We start from the raw sequence: 15,882 nt of genomic DNA, 5'->3' as shown, positions 1-15,882 counted from the left end.
ATAATGACACTGTGGATCTTCTTTAAATCTTCTATTGTAGCAGGCCTCCTCTGACGCTGGGCTGTGGGAGACAGGTGATATCACCTCATTATTGCCAGGTGGGGATAGAAATCCAAGTATCCCACTGAGCCTCCACTAGTACCACTGGCTGGGAGGGGCAGGGGTGCCTCACTGCTGTTACATGTCACCTCCCCTGACATCCCATAGAGAGAGGTGGGCTCCTTGGCACCAGGGAAGGATAAAAGTCCGTCCCCTGCATCTCTGACTGCCCTGGCAGAGCTGAGGGCCACCTCATTGCAGTCAGTTAGAGGAAGTCTAGATTCTCCACCTGGGCTGTGATCAAGGTCATTGACTCAGGGAGCAGGGATTTCACTGTTATTGTTGTTCAGTCACTCAGTTATGTCGAAGTCTTTGGGACCCCATGGACTGTAGCACACCAGGCTTCCCTGTCCTTCACTATCTCCCAGGTTTGCCCAAGTTCATGTCCATTGAGTCGGTGATGCCATCCAACCATCTTATCCTCTGTCATCCCAGAGTTCTCCTTTTATCTTCAGTCTTTCCCAACGTCGGGGTCTTTTCCAATGAGGCGACTCTTCGCATCAGGTGGCCAAAATACTGGAGCTTCAGCTTCAGCTTCAGTCCTTCCAATGAATATTCAGGGTTGATTTCCTTTAGGATTGTCTGGTTTGATCTCCTTGCTGTCCAAGGGTTTCATTAAACTCCCTCAGTTTTCTCTTGGTTTTTGTCTTAGGAACAAATCCAGCCACAGACCTCAGAGGAGCAGGCTTCCTTGCCCTCCTGCATCTCCTGTACCTGGTGATGGACTCAAAGACTTTGCTAATGGCCCGGGAGATTCTCCGCCTGTCTCGTCATCATATCCAGGTGGGGCTTTGGTGAGAAGCCAGCAGAGAAGGCTGCAGGGCTAGGACCTGGGCACAGGGCTGTCCTGAGTAGGGGGACAGCTTCTCGGGTAGATCTCCAGTTGCTGATGGCCCTCAGGACAGCTGAGGCAAGCAGGCATGGGCACCCGCATTCCCCTGACCTGGCTGGAGCCCGAGCTCCGCCACTCATTAGTGTGTGTCTCAAGCCAGCGCATCAGCTGCTCAGAGCCCTGGTTTCTGCATCCATAGAGAGGAGCTCATGGAAACTTCAGCCGTGTAGTTGGGGAAGTTCAGTGCGGTAATGTGCACAAGCACAGGACACAACCCTGGTGTCAGTGTTTCATCGTGCTGCCCTCCCAACTCTGGTGTGTTCTCCTGGCCCTGGGGGAGGGCGCATTCAGCCTTCACGTGCCCAGAGGAAAGGTTTTGCCTCCCAGGGCTGGGTGACACATATGAGCTTACGAAAGCTCAGGAGTGGCTCCTATAGCCCTCAGGTTCTATCCAGGCCTCTCTTCAGGGTTTTCCCTTGTAGTAAAGGTGGTAGTCCCCCGATTTTAGACAACAAACTTGACCTGTTTCCTGCCATTCGTCTATCCCAGATTCATGGGGCCTGGAATTCATTCATTGACTAAACAGATATTTATTCAGCATTCCCTGTGCTAGTAATTGTTCTTGGTGCTTGGGATGCATCAATGAGATCCATCTAGCAGGGAGAACGAGACAGTAAGTCTAATACATAAATAAATAATAGGGTATGTTAAGTGCTAAGTAGGCAAGGTTGGGAGAACATGAGTGGATTACAGTGGTTTTTTGTTTTGGGGTTTTTTGGCTGCACTGAGTCCTCATTGCAGCATGGGGGCTTTCTCTGGTTGGAGAACATGGGTGGATTACGGTGGTTTTTTGTTTGGGGTTTTTGGCTGCACTGAGTCCTCACTGCAGCATGGGGGCTTTCTCTAGTTGGGAGAACATGGGTGGATTACGGTGGTTTTTTTGTTTGGGGTTTTTGGCTGCACTGAGTCCTCACTGCAGCATGGGGGCTTTCTCTGGTTGGGAGAACATGGGTGGATTACGGTGGTTTTTTGTTTGGGGTTTTTGGCTGCACTGAGTCCTCAACTGCAGCATGGGGGCTTTCTCTGGTTGCGGCGCAGCCTCGGTAGTTGCAGCTTGCAGGCTCTCTAGTTGCAGCACTTGGGCTTTGTTGCCCTGCAACATGTGGGACCTTAGTTCCCCAACCAGGGATCAAACCCACTTCCGTCCCCTGCGTTGGAGGCAGATTCTTAACCATTGGACCACCAGGGAAGTCCTAGGATTACAGTTTTCATGGGATATTAGGATAGCTCTCATGAGAGGGTGAGAGTTAAACCATGCCTTGAAGCTGGGGGGATGGATGTTAGCCAAGCTGGTATTTAGAGGAAGAACATTCCATGCAAAGGAAGCATCGAGAGCAGAGGTTCCAGGAAGGAGTGTGTCTGGCATGGGAGGGAATGGCAGGAGGCCAGAAGGAGCTGCCAGGACAGTGGGAAGGAGGTGATGGGGTAACAGGGACCAGATGGTGTCGAACCTGATAGACTGTGATGAGGACGTTCGCTTTTACTCTGAGTCAAATGAGGGTTTTGAACAGCCTGGAGTGACGGTCCAACTTACATTCTTTAATGCATCCTGCCAGCCAGTGGGTTGAGAGTGGTCTCCCGTGAGGACTTTCACAGTCAAGCTAGAGGTGATGGTGGTTTGGTCCAGAGTATTTTTCAGAGGAAGTAGGAAGTAATCAGATCCTGGGTATAGAATCTTAGAGAATACACCCAGCATATTTTTGAATGGATTGGATGCAGGTGTAAGAAAAAGAGAGGAGTCAATGGTGCTTTTTAGCTTGAGCAGCTGCAAAACCAGAGTGGTACCAACTGAAATGGAAAAGAGCAAGTGTGGGGCGGGGGTTCCATTTGCCATATGAATTTTAGATTGAAGTTATGCATTTTGGGCAAGAACCCTACGGAAGTGACAGCCCTCACGTCAGGAGCACCCGCGTCAGTGTGTCTTACTACTGGTGAGGTTAACCCGGAGCACGTGGTTAAGGTGGTAGCAGCCAGGCCTCTCCTCTGTAAAGTCACTATTTTTCCCTTTGTAAATAATTGCTCGTGGGGGAATATACTTTGAATGTGAACGTGTTAGTCACTCAGCTGTGTCCAACTCTTTGCAACTCCATGGACCATAGCCCACCAGGCTTCTCTGTGCATGGGATTCTCCAGGCAAGAGTACTAGAGTGGGTAGAAGGTCCCTTCTCCAAGGGATCTTCCCAACCCAGGGATTGAACCTGGGTCTTCTGCATTGCAGGCGGATTCTTTACCGTTTAAGCCACCATAATTAATCACTGTCTTGGAGGATGATAGCTTGAAACTATATAAATACCCTGTTTTTCCTCAGACTTGGTTCTAATGGTGATTTTCTGTTTCCCTCATTCCCCTTACGTTTGTTAGTTGGAATTCTTCTATAAGAAAGAGGCATCTGTGCTATTTATTTATTCAGGTACTTTTTATATCAGATATTTATTTTATCTATAGGTTATAATCCAGTACTATCATTATGTATTATGTATTTTGTTGCTCCAGCCATGCCCACTTTAAGAGCTCTTTCAGGTTGGTACCTGTGCCCTTTGAACATGCCCTGTCCTTTTTTGAGCACTTTCTAGATCCGAGAAGACACCCTCGCTCATGTTTTATTTTCTCTGTGTGATTCCCAGCCCTGAAACCAAACACTTCTCCACGGAGCTTTTGTTCTTTCGTTGGAGAATGCGATCTGAAAACCAAGATCTGAATGCTGGTGTTCCCACTGCCATTACGATCTCCCTGCTTCTAGGCCCTCTCAGCGGCCAGAGCTTAGGAGATATGTATGTGTCACTGATTCCCTCGGCTCTAATAGGAATGGTCGCCAGGGGTAAGTGGACCCGCCCAGCCGCCAGTGCACTTCACAGAGAACAGGAAGTGGGGTGTAATGCTACTTGAGAGAGAGGACCTGAGAATGAGTAACCAGAGGTGAGACTTGCAGCATTTTCATCAGATCACTGTGTCTTAGAGCCTGGGCAGGCCGGCCTGTGCTGCAGACTGCTCCAGTAACCATGGTGTTGGTCATTATTACTTAATTCTCAGAACCTCAGCTTCTTCCTTTGTAACATGAGAAAATAATTCCAACCCTGTATAAAATAATTCCAACCCTGTGTAAAGTGCTAAGCACATTAGTCACTCAAGGAGTGTTAGTTATCATAGTAATTTTTGATTTCCATGAGTAAAAATACATTTTTATATACATCTTTTGGATAATATATACATATGTAATACATAACTGTGTTTTCAAAACTGTATCTGTACTTGCACGAGCATGCACAGACACACGTCATGCACTTATATATACAGCCACTGTAAAGTAAAGTAGATCCATTTGAATCTAAAACTTCTTGTGTGTGTTTAGTCACTCAGTTGTGTCTGACTCTTTACGGCCTCATGGATGGTAGCCTGCCAGGCTCCTCTGTCCATGGGATTCTCTAGGCAAGGATACTAGAGTGGTTTGCCGTTTCCTCCTGCAGGGGATCTTCCTGACCCAGGGATCAAACCCTTATCTCTTATGTCTCCTGCATTGGCAGGTGGGTTCTTTACATTTAGCGCCACCTGGGCTACAAAAACAAATAATCACACATTTCCTATCACGTGGGCAGTTTTCTCATTTCTGATGTTCACTGAATATCTCTGTTATCTTTTGAGAAAAAAACACTCATTACATCTGATGACTTCACATTCGCCCGTCTCTTCCAGGAGACACTGGAGGAGGCAAGAGGGTACTTCATGAGGATCTGGTTCTGAGGTAGATCAGGACCCACAAGTTGAAAATGTGGGTATGTTCTGTGGTCTTCACGATGCAGGAAGGTAATGTCTGGGTCAAGTTTAAGAACCAGATCAGTTAGCTTATGAAACAGTGCAATCTCCTGCAGCGACGCTACTTCATCTTAAGAGTTCTAGAACTTCCTTGGTGGTCCAGTGGTTAAGAATCTGCCTGCCAGTGCAGGGGACATGGGTTCAGTCCCTGGTCTGGGAAGATCCCATAAGCCACGGAGCAGCTAGGCCCATGCACTGCAACTACTAAAGCCTGAGCTCTCGAGCCCGTGCTCCACAAGAGAAGCCACCACAGTGAGAAGCCTGTGCGCCGCAACTAGAGAGTAGCCCCTGCTCGCCACATCTAGGGAAGGCTCGTGCCCAGCAACCAGCACAGCCAAAAATGAAAAACAATTAGGAAAGGTGTCCCGAAGGCTGAGGGGTAGCTTAGCAATAATGGACTAGCTTCTTGTTGTAGAGGCAGTGGAGAGAGACCCAGAGAGGGAAAACGGCTTGCCCAAGGTCCCGCAGTTCATGAGTATTTCCTAGAAATCATCTTGGAGCTCAGTGCCTCCCTTCTGGTGGGGTATTAAGGCTCTCCTGTAAGACCTTCCTGCAGAAACAGGGAGGTCGGGGTAGAGGGTTATTGCCAGTTCAGCACCCCTCGTTTGTTTTCAAGGACAGGCTTGACTGAGGTGAAGGGGGCAGGTCCCTGGATATCCAAGGGAAGAACATGCTAGGCTGAGGGAAGAGCAGGATGAGAGAGGAAGCCCTGGTACTCCATCTAGGTACGGACCAGCCTGACCACTTTGACTAACCTGTTCGTCATCCCTTTGCCCGCTGGCCTTTGTGCAATTTATAGTGAATTTATATTTACTCCACAATATGCATGCCAGACAAGAAAAGGAACAGCAGCTTAAAATAATAAGAGGGCAAGTGTAGGGGTCAGGAATCTAGATCCTAGTTCCACCTGTGGTATGATTACTTAGCTGTGATTTGAGGCAAGTCACCTATGGGCTTCCTGGGTGGCGCTAGTGGTAAAGAACCCACCTGCCAATGTAGGAGATGTAAGAGACTCGGGTTCAATCACTTGGTCTGGAAGATCCCCTAGAGAAGGGCACGGCACCCAACTCCAGTTCTTGCCCGGAGAATCCCATGGACAGAGGAGCCTAGCAGGCTACAGTCCATAAGGTCGCACAGAGTCAGACACGACTGAATGACTTAGCACAAATGCACTTACCCTCTCTGGGTATCAGTTTGATCTTTTATGAAATAAGAGATTTGGCCTAAATGATCCTAAGGTCCCTTCCACCTTTATAGTTCTTTGAACTCTTAAGTCCTTCAGTGTCTTAAAACTTCACTTCAAGCCCTTATGAATCTTGAAAATAACAGTTTTCCAGGAGGCACACAGGCAGCCACAGTAGCAGCTCGGGGACACAGCCTTGCCGGCAGCCAGTCCTAACTTTGAACTGACTTTTGATAGACCTTTGACTGCCAAGAGTAAAGAAAACCAGAGACCTAATTCAGAGGCTGAAACTACAGCTGGTAAATTTTTGGGGGGAAAGAAAGTGCATTAGTTTAAGGGCTTGACATTCAATTTTGGAAGAACTGACCTTAAGGCCAAATACAGTTAGCCACAAGGTGGTGCTAGGAGTAAAGAACCTGCCTGCCAATACAGGAGACTTTTTTAAAAAATATTTATGTGTTCTTTAATTGGCTGCATGAGGTCTTAGTTGTGGCATGCAAACTCTTAGTTGAGGCATGTGGGATCTAGTTCCCTGACCAAGAATCAAACTTGGGTCCCCTGCTTTGGGAGTGCAGAGTCTTACCCACTGGGCCACCAGGGAAATCCCAAAACAGGAGACTTAAAGAGACGTGGGTTTGGTCCCTAGGTCAGGAAGATTCCCCTGGAGGGGCAAATGGCAGCCCACTCCAGTATTCTTGCGTGTAGAATCCCATGGACAGAGGAGCCTGGCAGGCTACAGTCCATAGAGTCACAAAGAGTTGGACATGACTGAAGCAACTGAGCATAGCATAGTTCCCTAAGGAGAGAGCTGAGGCTTCAGGTACCTGTGATACATCCTGCTAAAGAGGAATTGGCCAGACACTACAAATGCTGGGGGACCCTGGGACTCCGTGGAAGCGTGTGATCCATGCTGTCCTGAGGAGGGAGTGCTGCAGTTCAGATGGCGAGATGCAGGGTACATCGGGCTGATTGCTGGCAGGCAGAGAAGCAGCTCACCACAATAGTTACTCACAGTCAGCAACTGGTGTCATCTTCCATGCCATTTCCATCTGTTATTTTATTCCATCAACATGATGAGCCTGCAAGAGGTTGGGCAGAGATGATCCTTGGAAATCTTCATTTCCCAGTGAAGGAACGTGAGAATCAGAGAGGTGAAATGTGTCTACACAAAGTGGGACAGTTAGGAAGTGGTGAAGCTGGCGTGAGGACCCCCGTCTCCTGACAGCTCGCCCAGCAGTGTGCTCCTCACAGTGGGGATCTCAGCAGCCCAGCTCTCAGTCACCTGAGGGAATGCAGGTGCCCAGGCCCCTCCCGCCACGGAACTGCTGAACTGGAATCTCCAGGGGGTGGCGCTGTGTTGGCAGCAGCTGCCAAAAAAAAACCAACTGATGTGGATTTGGTCTTCCTGCTTCGGGGTTCAGAGGTGAGTCATAAAGAGAAATGAAATTTCAAATGAAGACTCAGAAGACTCTGATTCCCCCTGCTGTTCTTTTAGTCAGTTCCCAAAACACCACCTCAGTGTAATGTTTTAGCTCAAAGCCACACTTTTCAGGTCCAAGGGAACTGCTGAAGGAAAGGAGACATTTTGCTCTGAATCCCAGTTTTTCATGGCTTTTTAGTAAGTACGTTTTTGTAAGAATGTTCCCGAGGGAATTCCCTGGTGTCCAGTGGTTAGGGCTAGTGCTTTCCCTGTGGGGGTGGGGTGGGGGCTGTGTTCAAACCCTAGTCGGGGAACTAAGGTCCCACAAGCCACACAGCCAGGAAAAAAAAAAAAGATACTGTATAAAATAAAGTACTTTGAAAAACAAAAGAATGTTCCCAAGAGTGAATGAATGCTAAATTCAGATCCTGTTAATTATGTTGCTACATGTTCTTGTTGCCATATTTATTTTTAGACTGAAAGAAATCAAGGGAAGGCATGATACTACACAAGTATTGTGGTAATTAAGTAGTCAGTACCTGGAACATACAGATGCACCTCTGCTGACCTCAGCTATGGATGGTTACGAACATTTGTTAGCACCTCCTCAGGCCAGTACTGCCCTTAGCATTTTGCTTATGTGATCTAAATGACTCCTCAGAGCAGCTCTGCGAGGCAGGTTGTGGGCTAGTGGAAAATGTAGCCTGTGGATCATAAAAGCTGTCTCAGAGAGTTTGTGTAATGGTTAACAAATGGACTCCACCCAGCATGGCCCTCGCATCGGGGTCCCCAGGACTACTGCCAGGTTCATCGGTTTACTGAGAGGACTCTCAGGATTTGGCCTATAGTTGTTCTCTCAGCTGTGATTAACTGCAGCAAAAGCAAGATCAGCAGAGGGAAGAAGTGTGTGGACAAAATCCATCGGACACCAGACACAGGCTTCCAGGAGCTTCCCCTCCCTGTGTGGGCACATGGAATGCACGGACTTCCAGCAGCATCAAATTGGCCAACACGTTGAATGTTGCCAACTAGGGTCTGAAAGGTTGTTGCTGAGCCGTGAAAGATGCTGGGATTCTTAGCCTCCAAAGGAGAGGAATTCAATCCTGGGCCAGTGACGAGGCTTGATCACTCAGAGCTTTTGTGTAGTAAAGTTTTATTAAAGTATAAAAGACATAGAGAAAGTTTCTGACATAGACATCAGAAGGGGGCAGAAAGAGCGCCCCTCTGCTAACCTTTAGCAGTATGTTATATACGTATCAGCAAGCTGTTAATTAGAGAAAGGAAATATCTCAAAACTTAGAGTGGCACTAGGCTCGTCACCCACAACATGCATTTTGCAATAACACTGGCACAAGGTGAGTGATCCTGGGCCATTGACATGAAGAAGACATGAAGAAGAAATTGATCTTGATCTTGAAGATGAATTGATCTTGATCAATCTTCAGTTCATCTTGAAGAAAGGCAGGTTTCCAGGTTAATATATAGTTTCATTAACATAAATTAGGAGAACAATGGCATACTGGTTATTTGAACCCTTATGGGTTCTGAGTCTTAAGTGGAACTGATCTGAAGAAAGACAGTCTAGGGTAAATACATAGTTCATTAACGTAGCTTAAGAAAAACATTTCCATAAGAAAAATGCATTGGTTAGCTCAAGGTTTGAGAAAAGTTCAGGTGGAACCAGGTGTCGTCATGGCAACACAGAATTTTAATAGAAACCTCCTTTTAATTTTGTATAGAGAAGGGAAAAAAATCTGACACTTAAAGTTTGTTTCCTCCTGCCGCTTAAGAGAGAGAGAAAAAATGCTGACACTTGCAGGCTATTTCCTCCATTTGGAGACCTGTGGCCTTCCTGCCTGTTACGTCTCAGATCCTCACTAGTGATTCAGTATCTGAGGTTTCTACTGGGGGCTGGTCATGCAGGCACCATCTGTGTGTGTGTATGTGTGTGTGTGTGTGTGTGTGTTAAGTTGCTTCAGTCACATCTGACTCTTTGTGACCCCATGAACAATAGCCTACCAGGCTCCTGTGTCCATGGGATTCTCTAGGCAAGAATACTGGAGTGGGTAGCCATTTCCTCCTCCAGGGGATCTTTCCAACCCAGGGATCAAACCCGAATCTTTTATGTCTCCTATACTGGCAGGTGGGTTCTTTACCACTAGCGCCACCTGGGAAGCCCACCATCTGTGTGGCATGTACCAGAATTCCAGAATCGGATGGAAAGCAGGTGTTCAGCATAAACCATGTGGTTTGCACAGACAGATTAGGTACAGTGAGTCAGCCTGGGGGAGTGGTGGGAGCCTTCTCAAAATCCGGGTTCCCAGATGCCAGCCTTCGAAGCATGCTTTTCTAAGGAGGGCAGCCACAGGTCTGCTTTGTTCACTACTTTCTGCGTAGCACTCAATGTATTTTATTTTTTTGTTGTTGTTATTGCTTATTTTGGGCTGTGCTGGGTCTTCATAGCCACGAGCGCTTTTCTCTAGTTGCCACAAGTAGGGGCTACTCTCTAGTGGCGGTGTGCTGGCTTCTTGCTGTGGGGCTTCCCTAGTGGCTCAGATGATGAAGAATCTACCTGCAATGTAAGAGACCCAGGTTCGATCCCTGGGTCAGGAAGATCCTCTGGAGAAGGAAATGATAATCCACTCCAGTATTGTTGTGTGGAGAATCCATGAACAGAAGAGCCTGGTGGGCTATAGTGCATGGAGTCACAGAGTAGGACACCACTGAGGGACTAAGCACACACACTCTTGTGGAGCATGGGCTCTAGGCACACGGGCTTCAGTAGGTGTGGCTCCCAGGCTCTAGAGTGCATGCTTAGTATTTGTGCTGCTCAGACTTAGTTGCTACATAGCATGTGGGATCTTCCCAGATCAGGGATGGAACCCCTGTCCCCTGCACTGGCTGGCAGATTCTTTACCACTAAGCCTTCAGGGAAGCCCCAGCACTCAATGTTCATTTCCTTTTTGGTTTTGAGAGAAGAGAGAGCTGAGTCTCATGGAGTTTCGATGGCCTTCCTGGGGACACACAGCTCACAGATGGCCAGGCCAAGGTCTGGAATCCAGGTGTCATGGAAGACCCTGAGAAAAATTCTTGTGGAGCCAGATGACCCTCTACAGTTCAGTGTGTCCCCCAGAACTTTCTGCAGTGAAGGACACATTCTGTCTGCACTGTCCAGTGTAGCAGCTCCTAAACATGTGTGGCTGTTGAGCACTTGAAATCTGGCTACTTTGACTAAGGAGTTGAATTTTTAATTTTACTTAATTTTCAACTAATTGATATTTCAGTAGCTTCATGTGGCTATTTGCTGTTATACTGGACTGTATGGTTCTACATCATAATGTAACAGATTTTCTTTTTTGAGGAAGCAGATAGAATATGTAGATTTTGGTTCTCATTCTAAACTAAGGGACACACTGGTCTACGTGTTGCTCTCAGCCAACGTCCTTGTATGGGTACTATGGCAGAAACTAACATGTAATATTTGCAAATCCTCTGGGAAAAGCCCCTTTTCATTTGGTTGGGTTTTTGTTGTTAAAGAATAGGAAAGGGGCTTCCCTGGTGGCTCAGTGGTAAAGAATCCACCAGCCAATGCAAGAGATACAGGTTCGATCCCTGGTCCAGGAAGATCCTGTATGCTGTGCAGCAACTAAGCCTGTGCAGCACAACTATAAGCCTGTGCTCCAGAGCCCGGGAGCTGCAACAGCCGAGCGCATGTGCTGCAGCTACTGAAGCCCGCATGCTGAGAGCTCCATGCTCTTCCATAAGCCACTGCAATGAGAAGCCCATGTAGTGCAACTAGAGAGTAGCCCCCACATGCTCTAACTAGAGAAAAGCCCACATAGCAGTGAAGACCCAGCATAGCCAAAAATAAAAGAAATTTTTTTTTAATCTTTTATAAAAGAATAGGAAGTGGCCACTCTAAAAATACAGCATTCATGTGAACTCCACGGAGGATTCCGAGGACCTTTTTGGTGAAGCACTCTGGTGGGCCCTGGCTGCCCATCTCAGGAGTGTGACCTGCACAGCCCGTTCCCAGGCCTGTGTGTTACCAAGAGTCGGGGTGCACCCCAAGTCAAGGCTGACTCTCTGCCTACTTGTACTTTCTCTGTCAGCTTTTGGGTGAAGAGCTTATGAGCAGTCAAATAACCGGAAGCCTACAGAAGGGAGAAGAGATTTTAAGAACCTACAGAGTTGGTTAGATAACTGCACCTCATCCCTCCTATGTCCATCCAACCCCAGGGGGTGATGTGGGCCACAGGCAGCACACAGGACGGGTCTGATGAAGGCCAAGGAGAGCTGGTGGGGTGCGATGTTGAAGAGGCTGAGAACTAGCACAGAGGTTTGTGCACCAGCTTTGGAGTGCATTGACCTCAGTAGGAATCCTGGTTCAGTGCTTTAGGAAAGTTACTTAAGATCATTAGGCCTCAGTTTCCTCATCTGTAAAATGGGAATATTATGGTGAAGATTAAGTGTAAGCATTAATAATGCCAGCTGTTTGCCTCTGGCTGTGATTGTTGTCATCTCCCGAGGGCCAGACTAGATTATGGGCAACAGGAAGCACAGAAGCTGAGAGCCTGGAATGCCACTGACCTGGTACCCCATCCATTCCAGCAATTCCCCTTCTGTTTGATGTCTGTGAATATCACGCGTATCGCCATCCAGGCCTTAAGAGAGGAGTGTCTCTCCAGGTGAGTCTTCACGCTGCTCACTGCCCTGGCTGTCAGAGCCTGGTTCCCTCACCCGACCACCTCATCCCCCCACCATCTTATCCCCCCAGCTCTCTTCAAAACCTTCTGGCTCCGGGGAACCTGGACAGACTACCCCTGCACCAGCCTCCCAACCCATCCCTCCTCCTCAACCCTGACCTCAGATGTGAAGGCTGCCCCGGGAAGGGCTCCCCGGGGGACAGGGTGAAGGCACCCTCAGGTGTCTGTCCACTGCTGAGCGCGTGCCCATCCTTGTCCTGCAGGGAATGTAACCGGCAGCAGAAAGTGATCCCCGTGGTGAACAGCTTCTATGCCGCCACCTTCCTCCGCCTCGCACACGTCTGGAGGACACAGCACAAGACCATCTCAGACTCAGGCTTTGTCCTCAAGGGTGCGCTCGCTCTTCTCAGGGTGCCTAGCTCCTGCACTCCTAGTGTCCCTGGGTTCAGGGACTCCAGGGTGGTTGATCGACTGGTTTTGGCCGGCTTCCCTTACCCCCAGTTCCCATTCATACCTTTTCAAGTTTCAGCTTCCCCAAGTCTCCATCATCCCAAGTCTCCATCATCCCACCCTTGGGAGCCTGCTGCTCTCTTCCCTTTCTGGCCAAATACCTCTGGTTACCGTATTTTCTGAATCAAAAGATGGGCCCAACTTTTGGCTCAGTTAGACTGACTATTCAAAATTGAGATTGTCCGGACAGGGTAGAGTATGTGGCCCCTGTGCCCAAGTCTGGTGTCTTGGTTCCCCTCTCTGGTGAGCTCTCCATCTCAGAAAACCCCTTCCCCCTTCTCTCCAGAGCCTCTGGGTTGTGCATCCCGGAGCCCCGTCCCCCAGCCTTCTGTTCCCCAATCCTCTCTGTTCCAGATTTGGAGATGTCGGCCAAGAAGAGCCCCAGACGGCTGCTCAAAACCCTGGAGACCTACTTGGCTGGAGTGTCAAAGGGACAGGCCTCCCTGTTGGGGACACAGAAGTGCTCTGGGCCACAAGCCCCTCACTCCAAGGATCTCACTTTCACAGGCGTGTGTGACCTGCCATCACACTTGTCCGAAGGCACGTGGCTGATCTGATCAACCCCAGTGGCCACCAGCCAGGAAGCCTTGGAGGGGCTTTCAGAGGGCGGACCCTGGCTGGGCTTCACCCCTTCCGGTGCTACTGGAGGGGATGTAGGAAGCCCCTGGGGCTGGTGGGTGGAGCCAAGGGCCCTCACCTGCTTGAGACATCAAGAGCCATTAGATTAGACTCACTCTCTGGAGCCCTGCTTTCAGGGCAAGAACTTTGCTGTATTACTAGTTGGGCGACAGCTTCCATAGTCGGATTCCAGGTAATATCAGTGACAGCGAATGGATCATCAGGTGGGAGGACCCATATGCATATTCCACACAGTCCTGCATCAAAGATGCTCCCAAGTAGAAGCGCCAAAACCTGGCAGTGGGTCTTTCAGGCCTTGGGGTCCACAGGACAGGGACCAGACGGGGGCTGAGTAGTTAGAATGTGAAGGGAGAGGGTAGTCGCGGCAGCAGCCGACAGGGGGTGGTGTGAGCCAGAGAGTGCTTGCCTTTTCTGGTCTGGCGCTCACCCAACCCTCATCTCTCCCCATGCCTCCTCCCACTGTTTGTGATAGGGAACCAGACCCGCAGCTGGGCTCCCCCCATGGAGGCTGCACATGTCCCATCAGGGCTGGTTTTCTGGCCTGGTTGAAGGAAGGAGGAAATTCACACACCAGCAGTTTTTGAATAAAATAATTCTAGGTTTAGGATCTCAAGTGTTTTCCTTCCAGACACACTTTGCACCGTCCTGTGGCCGTTATCCCAGGGTTCCCCGTTAGAGCCAAGCACTCTAGCCGGTTGTTGTTGGCACCGGTCACAGGCCCCAGGAGAGGCCACTGTGCCCTGGCCACACTCCTGCCGAATTCACAGTCCGTCCAGCCTCATCCGGCTGCACTTACAGACCCAGAGACTCTGCACACTAGCCATTGGTCGAGGTGGCCCTGGCTGTTCTTAAGGGTGACTGTTACGAGGCATCCACACACGGTTTTTCCTGCATTTGCTTCTGGGGAAGCTACTTGTCGCTTTTCACTCGCAAAGGGGCCTCCAGGGCTTTGGAGCTAGGGAATGGGCCAGGCAAGAGTCCCACCTGGCTTCTCTCCTATTCTCTGACCTCCCCCAAGTAGAGTCATGGAAGATAGCTGTCCAGCCCCCGCAGGCATCTCCAAGTCTGACCGGGTGCAGGGGGACCCATCACAAAGGTGAAGATGACAGACGGCCACCCAAGTATGGAAGGAACCCCTGTCAGCAGGATGCCTCAAGGGTAGGGCTGGTAAAGGATCTGCTGTTTGCTTTGTGTAGTCTTTGCCTGACCTGAACTAATCCTGTGCCCTCCTCCTTGGTCCTGACCAGCAGAAATGGCAGCAGAGAGATTACTGGGCCTGGTGGGCTTAGAATGTAACCCTCCCCCCACCCCATGCCAACTGTGGAATGTCAAGTTCAGTGATTCCTGCAGATTCCATTCCCTTGCTCTGAGACCTGGAGGCCAACTCAACAGACCTGGACCGTTAGTGCTCAGCCCATGGCACAGCAGGGACCAGCCCAAGGGAGCCTCTGGCTGGAGGGGAGCCCAGTGGCCCCTGCAGAAGCCTATTCTGTGTTACTGCCAGTGGATGCTCTCCATACAGCTTAGGACCTGGAGACATTAGCAACAACTGTCCAGGGATTAAGCTGCAATTCTGTGGATGGACAGAATTCTGTGGTTGTGGAGGGATGCCTAAACCCTCTGAAAATAGATAACAAAAATCTTAAATCTGTGCATTTTTCTTAGGAAAAACCTTCCAAGGCTTTTCATGAGAGACCCAAAATGCTTTACAATGCTAAAAATGTCAGTTTCTAGGGGAAACATCCCTCTTTCCCCTTTGAAAATTCACCCCTGGCACGTGCTCTTTGCATAGGCTATCCAGTGATCGCCGGGATGTCTCTGTGTGGCGAGAAAGTTGGAGAACGAGGGGGATATGCAAAGAGCTGATTTTTCTATGCTTCTCAGCACAATACCACTAAGATGAAATTGATCAGAATTTCTGTTTGGGATAGGCTTCCCTGGTGGCTCAGATGGTAAAGAATCTGCCTGCAATACAGGAGTCCCAGGTTCGATTCCTGGGTCAAGAAGATTCCCTGGAGAAGGAAATGGCAACCCACTCCAGTATTCTAGCTTGGAGAATTCTATGGGCAGAGGAACCCGGTGGACTGCAGTCCATGGGGTCCCAAAGAGTCGGGCACAACTGAGTGACTAACACTAACAGTAGTAGTGACTAACACTACTACTACCACCACCACTCTGTTTCAGATGGAAGATCCAGTGTGTCAGGGCTTAAAGCCAGACAGCTCTGAGGGCCTGCAGTGACCCTGGGTCAGGACGGCTGCAGCCCTGCCAAGCCTCTAGGACTCCGGTTTGTCCAGTCCGGGCTTACCCAGCGGTCACACCCCAGGGTGGGACTGTTTTGGGGTTACTCCATTCTCCCGCTATTTAGCCCCCTAGTTTCTCTGCTATTCCAGTCACCACCCCAGCACACAAGAGAACGAACTAGGGAAGCTTCCCTGGTAGTCCAGTGGTTAAGACTGCAGACTTCCATCGCGAGGGGTGGGTGTGGGTTCGATCCCTGGTCAGAGAACTAAGATCCCACATGCTGTGCAGCATGCCCCCGCCTCGCCCCCCCAAAAAAACCCCTAGGACCTGGATGAGGAAAAGCAACTTGCCCAGGCTCAAAGAGAGCCAGGTGAGAACC

The 15,882-nt window shown here is 49.4% G+C and overlaps 1 protein-coding gene across 4 annotated transcripts in view; it reads left to right on the top strand.

Annotated features, from left to right (window-relative positions):
* The window catches only part of ELMOD3 (ELMO domain containing 3), a 33,559-nt gene extending 19,693 nt beyond the window's left edge, over positions 1-13,866 (top strand). For 3 of the 4 annotated variants that reach the window (XM_027555557.1, XM_027555558.1, XM_027555559.1), the window contains 4 exons: positions 752-882; positions 12,016-12,092; positions 12,374-12,501; positions 12,975-13,866. In XM_027555557.1, coding sequence (XP_027411358.1) covers positions 752-882; positions 12,016-12,092; positions 12,374-12,501; positions 12,975-13,177 — 539 coding nt within the window. In that variant the 3' untranslated portion in view covers positions 13,178-13,866. The remainder of the gene's footprint in view (positions 1-751; positions 883-12,015; positions 12,093-12,373; positions 12,502-12,974) is intronic. The other variant, XM_027555560.1, reaches the window with a different exon arrangement.
* Positions 13,867-15,882: the final 2,016 nt, after the last annotated feature.

This window comes from Bos indicus x Bos taurus, chromosome 11 (assembly GCF_003369695.1).
Source record: "Bos indicus x Bos taurus breed Angus x Brahman F1 hybrid chromosome 11, Bos_hybrid_MaternalHap_v2.0, whole genome shotgun sequence".
NCBI lineage: Eukaryota > Metazoa > Chordata > Mammalia > Artiodactyla > Bovidae > Bos > Bos indicus x Bos taurus.
The sequence above is the reverse complement of the archived record's forward strand: the minus strand, read 5'-3'. Positions and strand labels throughout refer to the sequence as shown.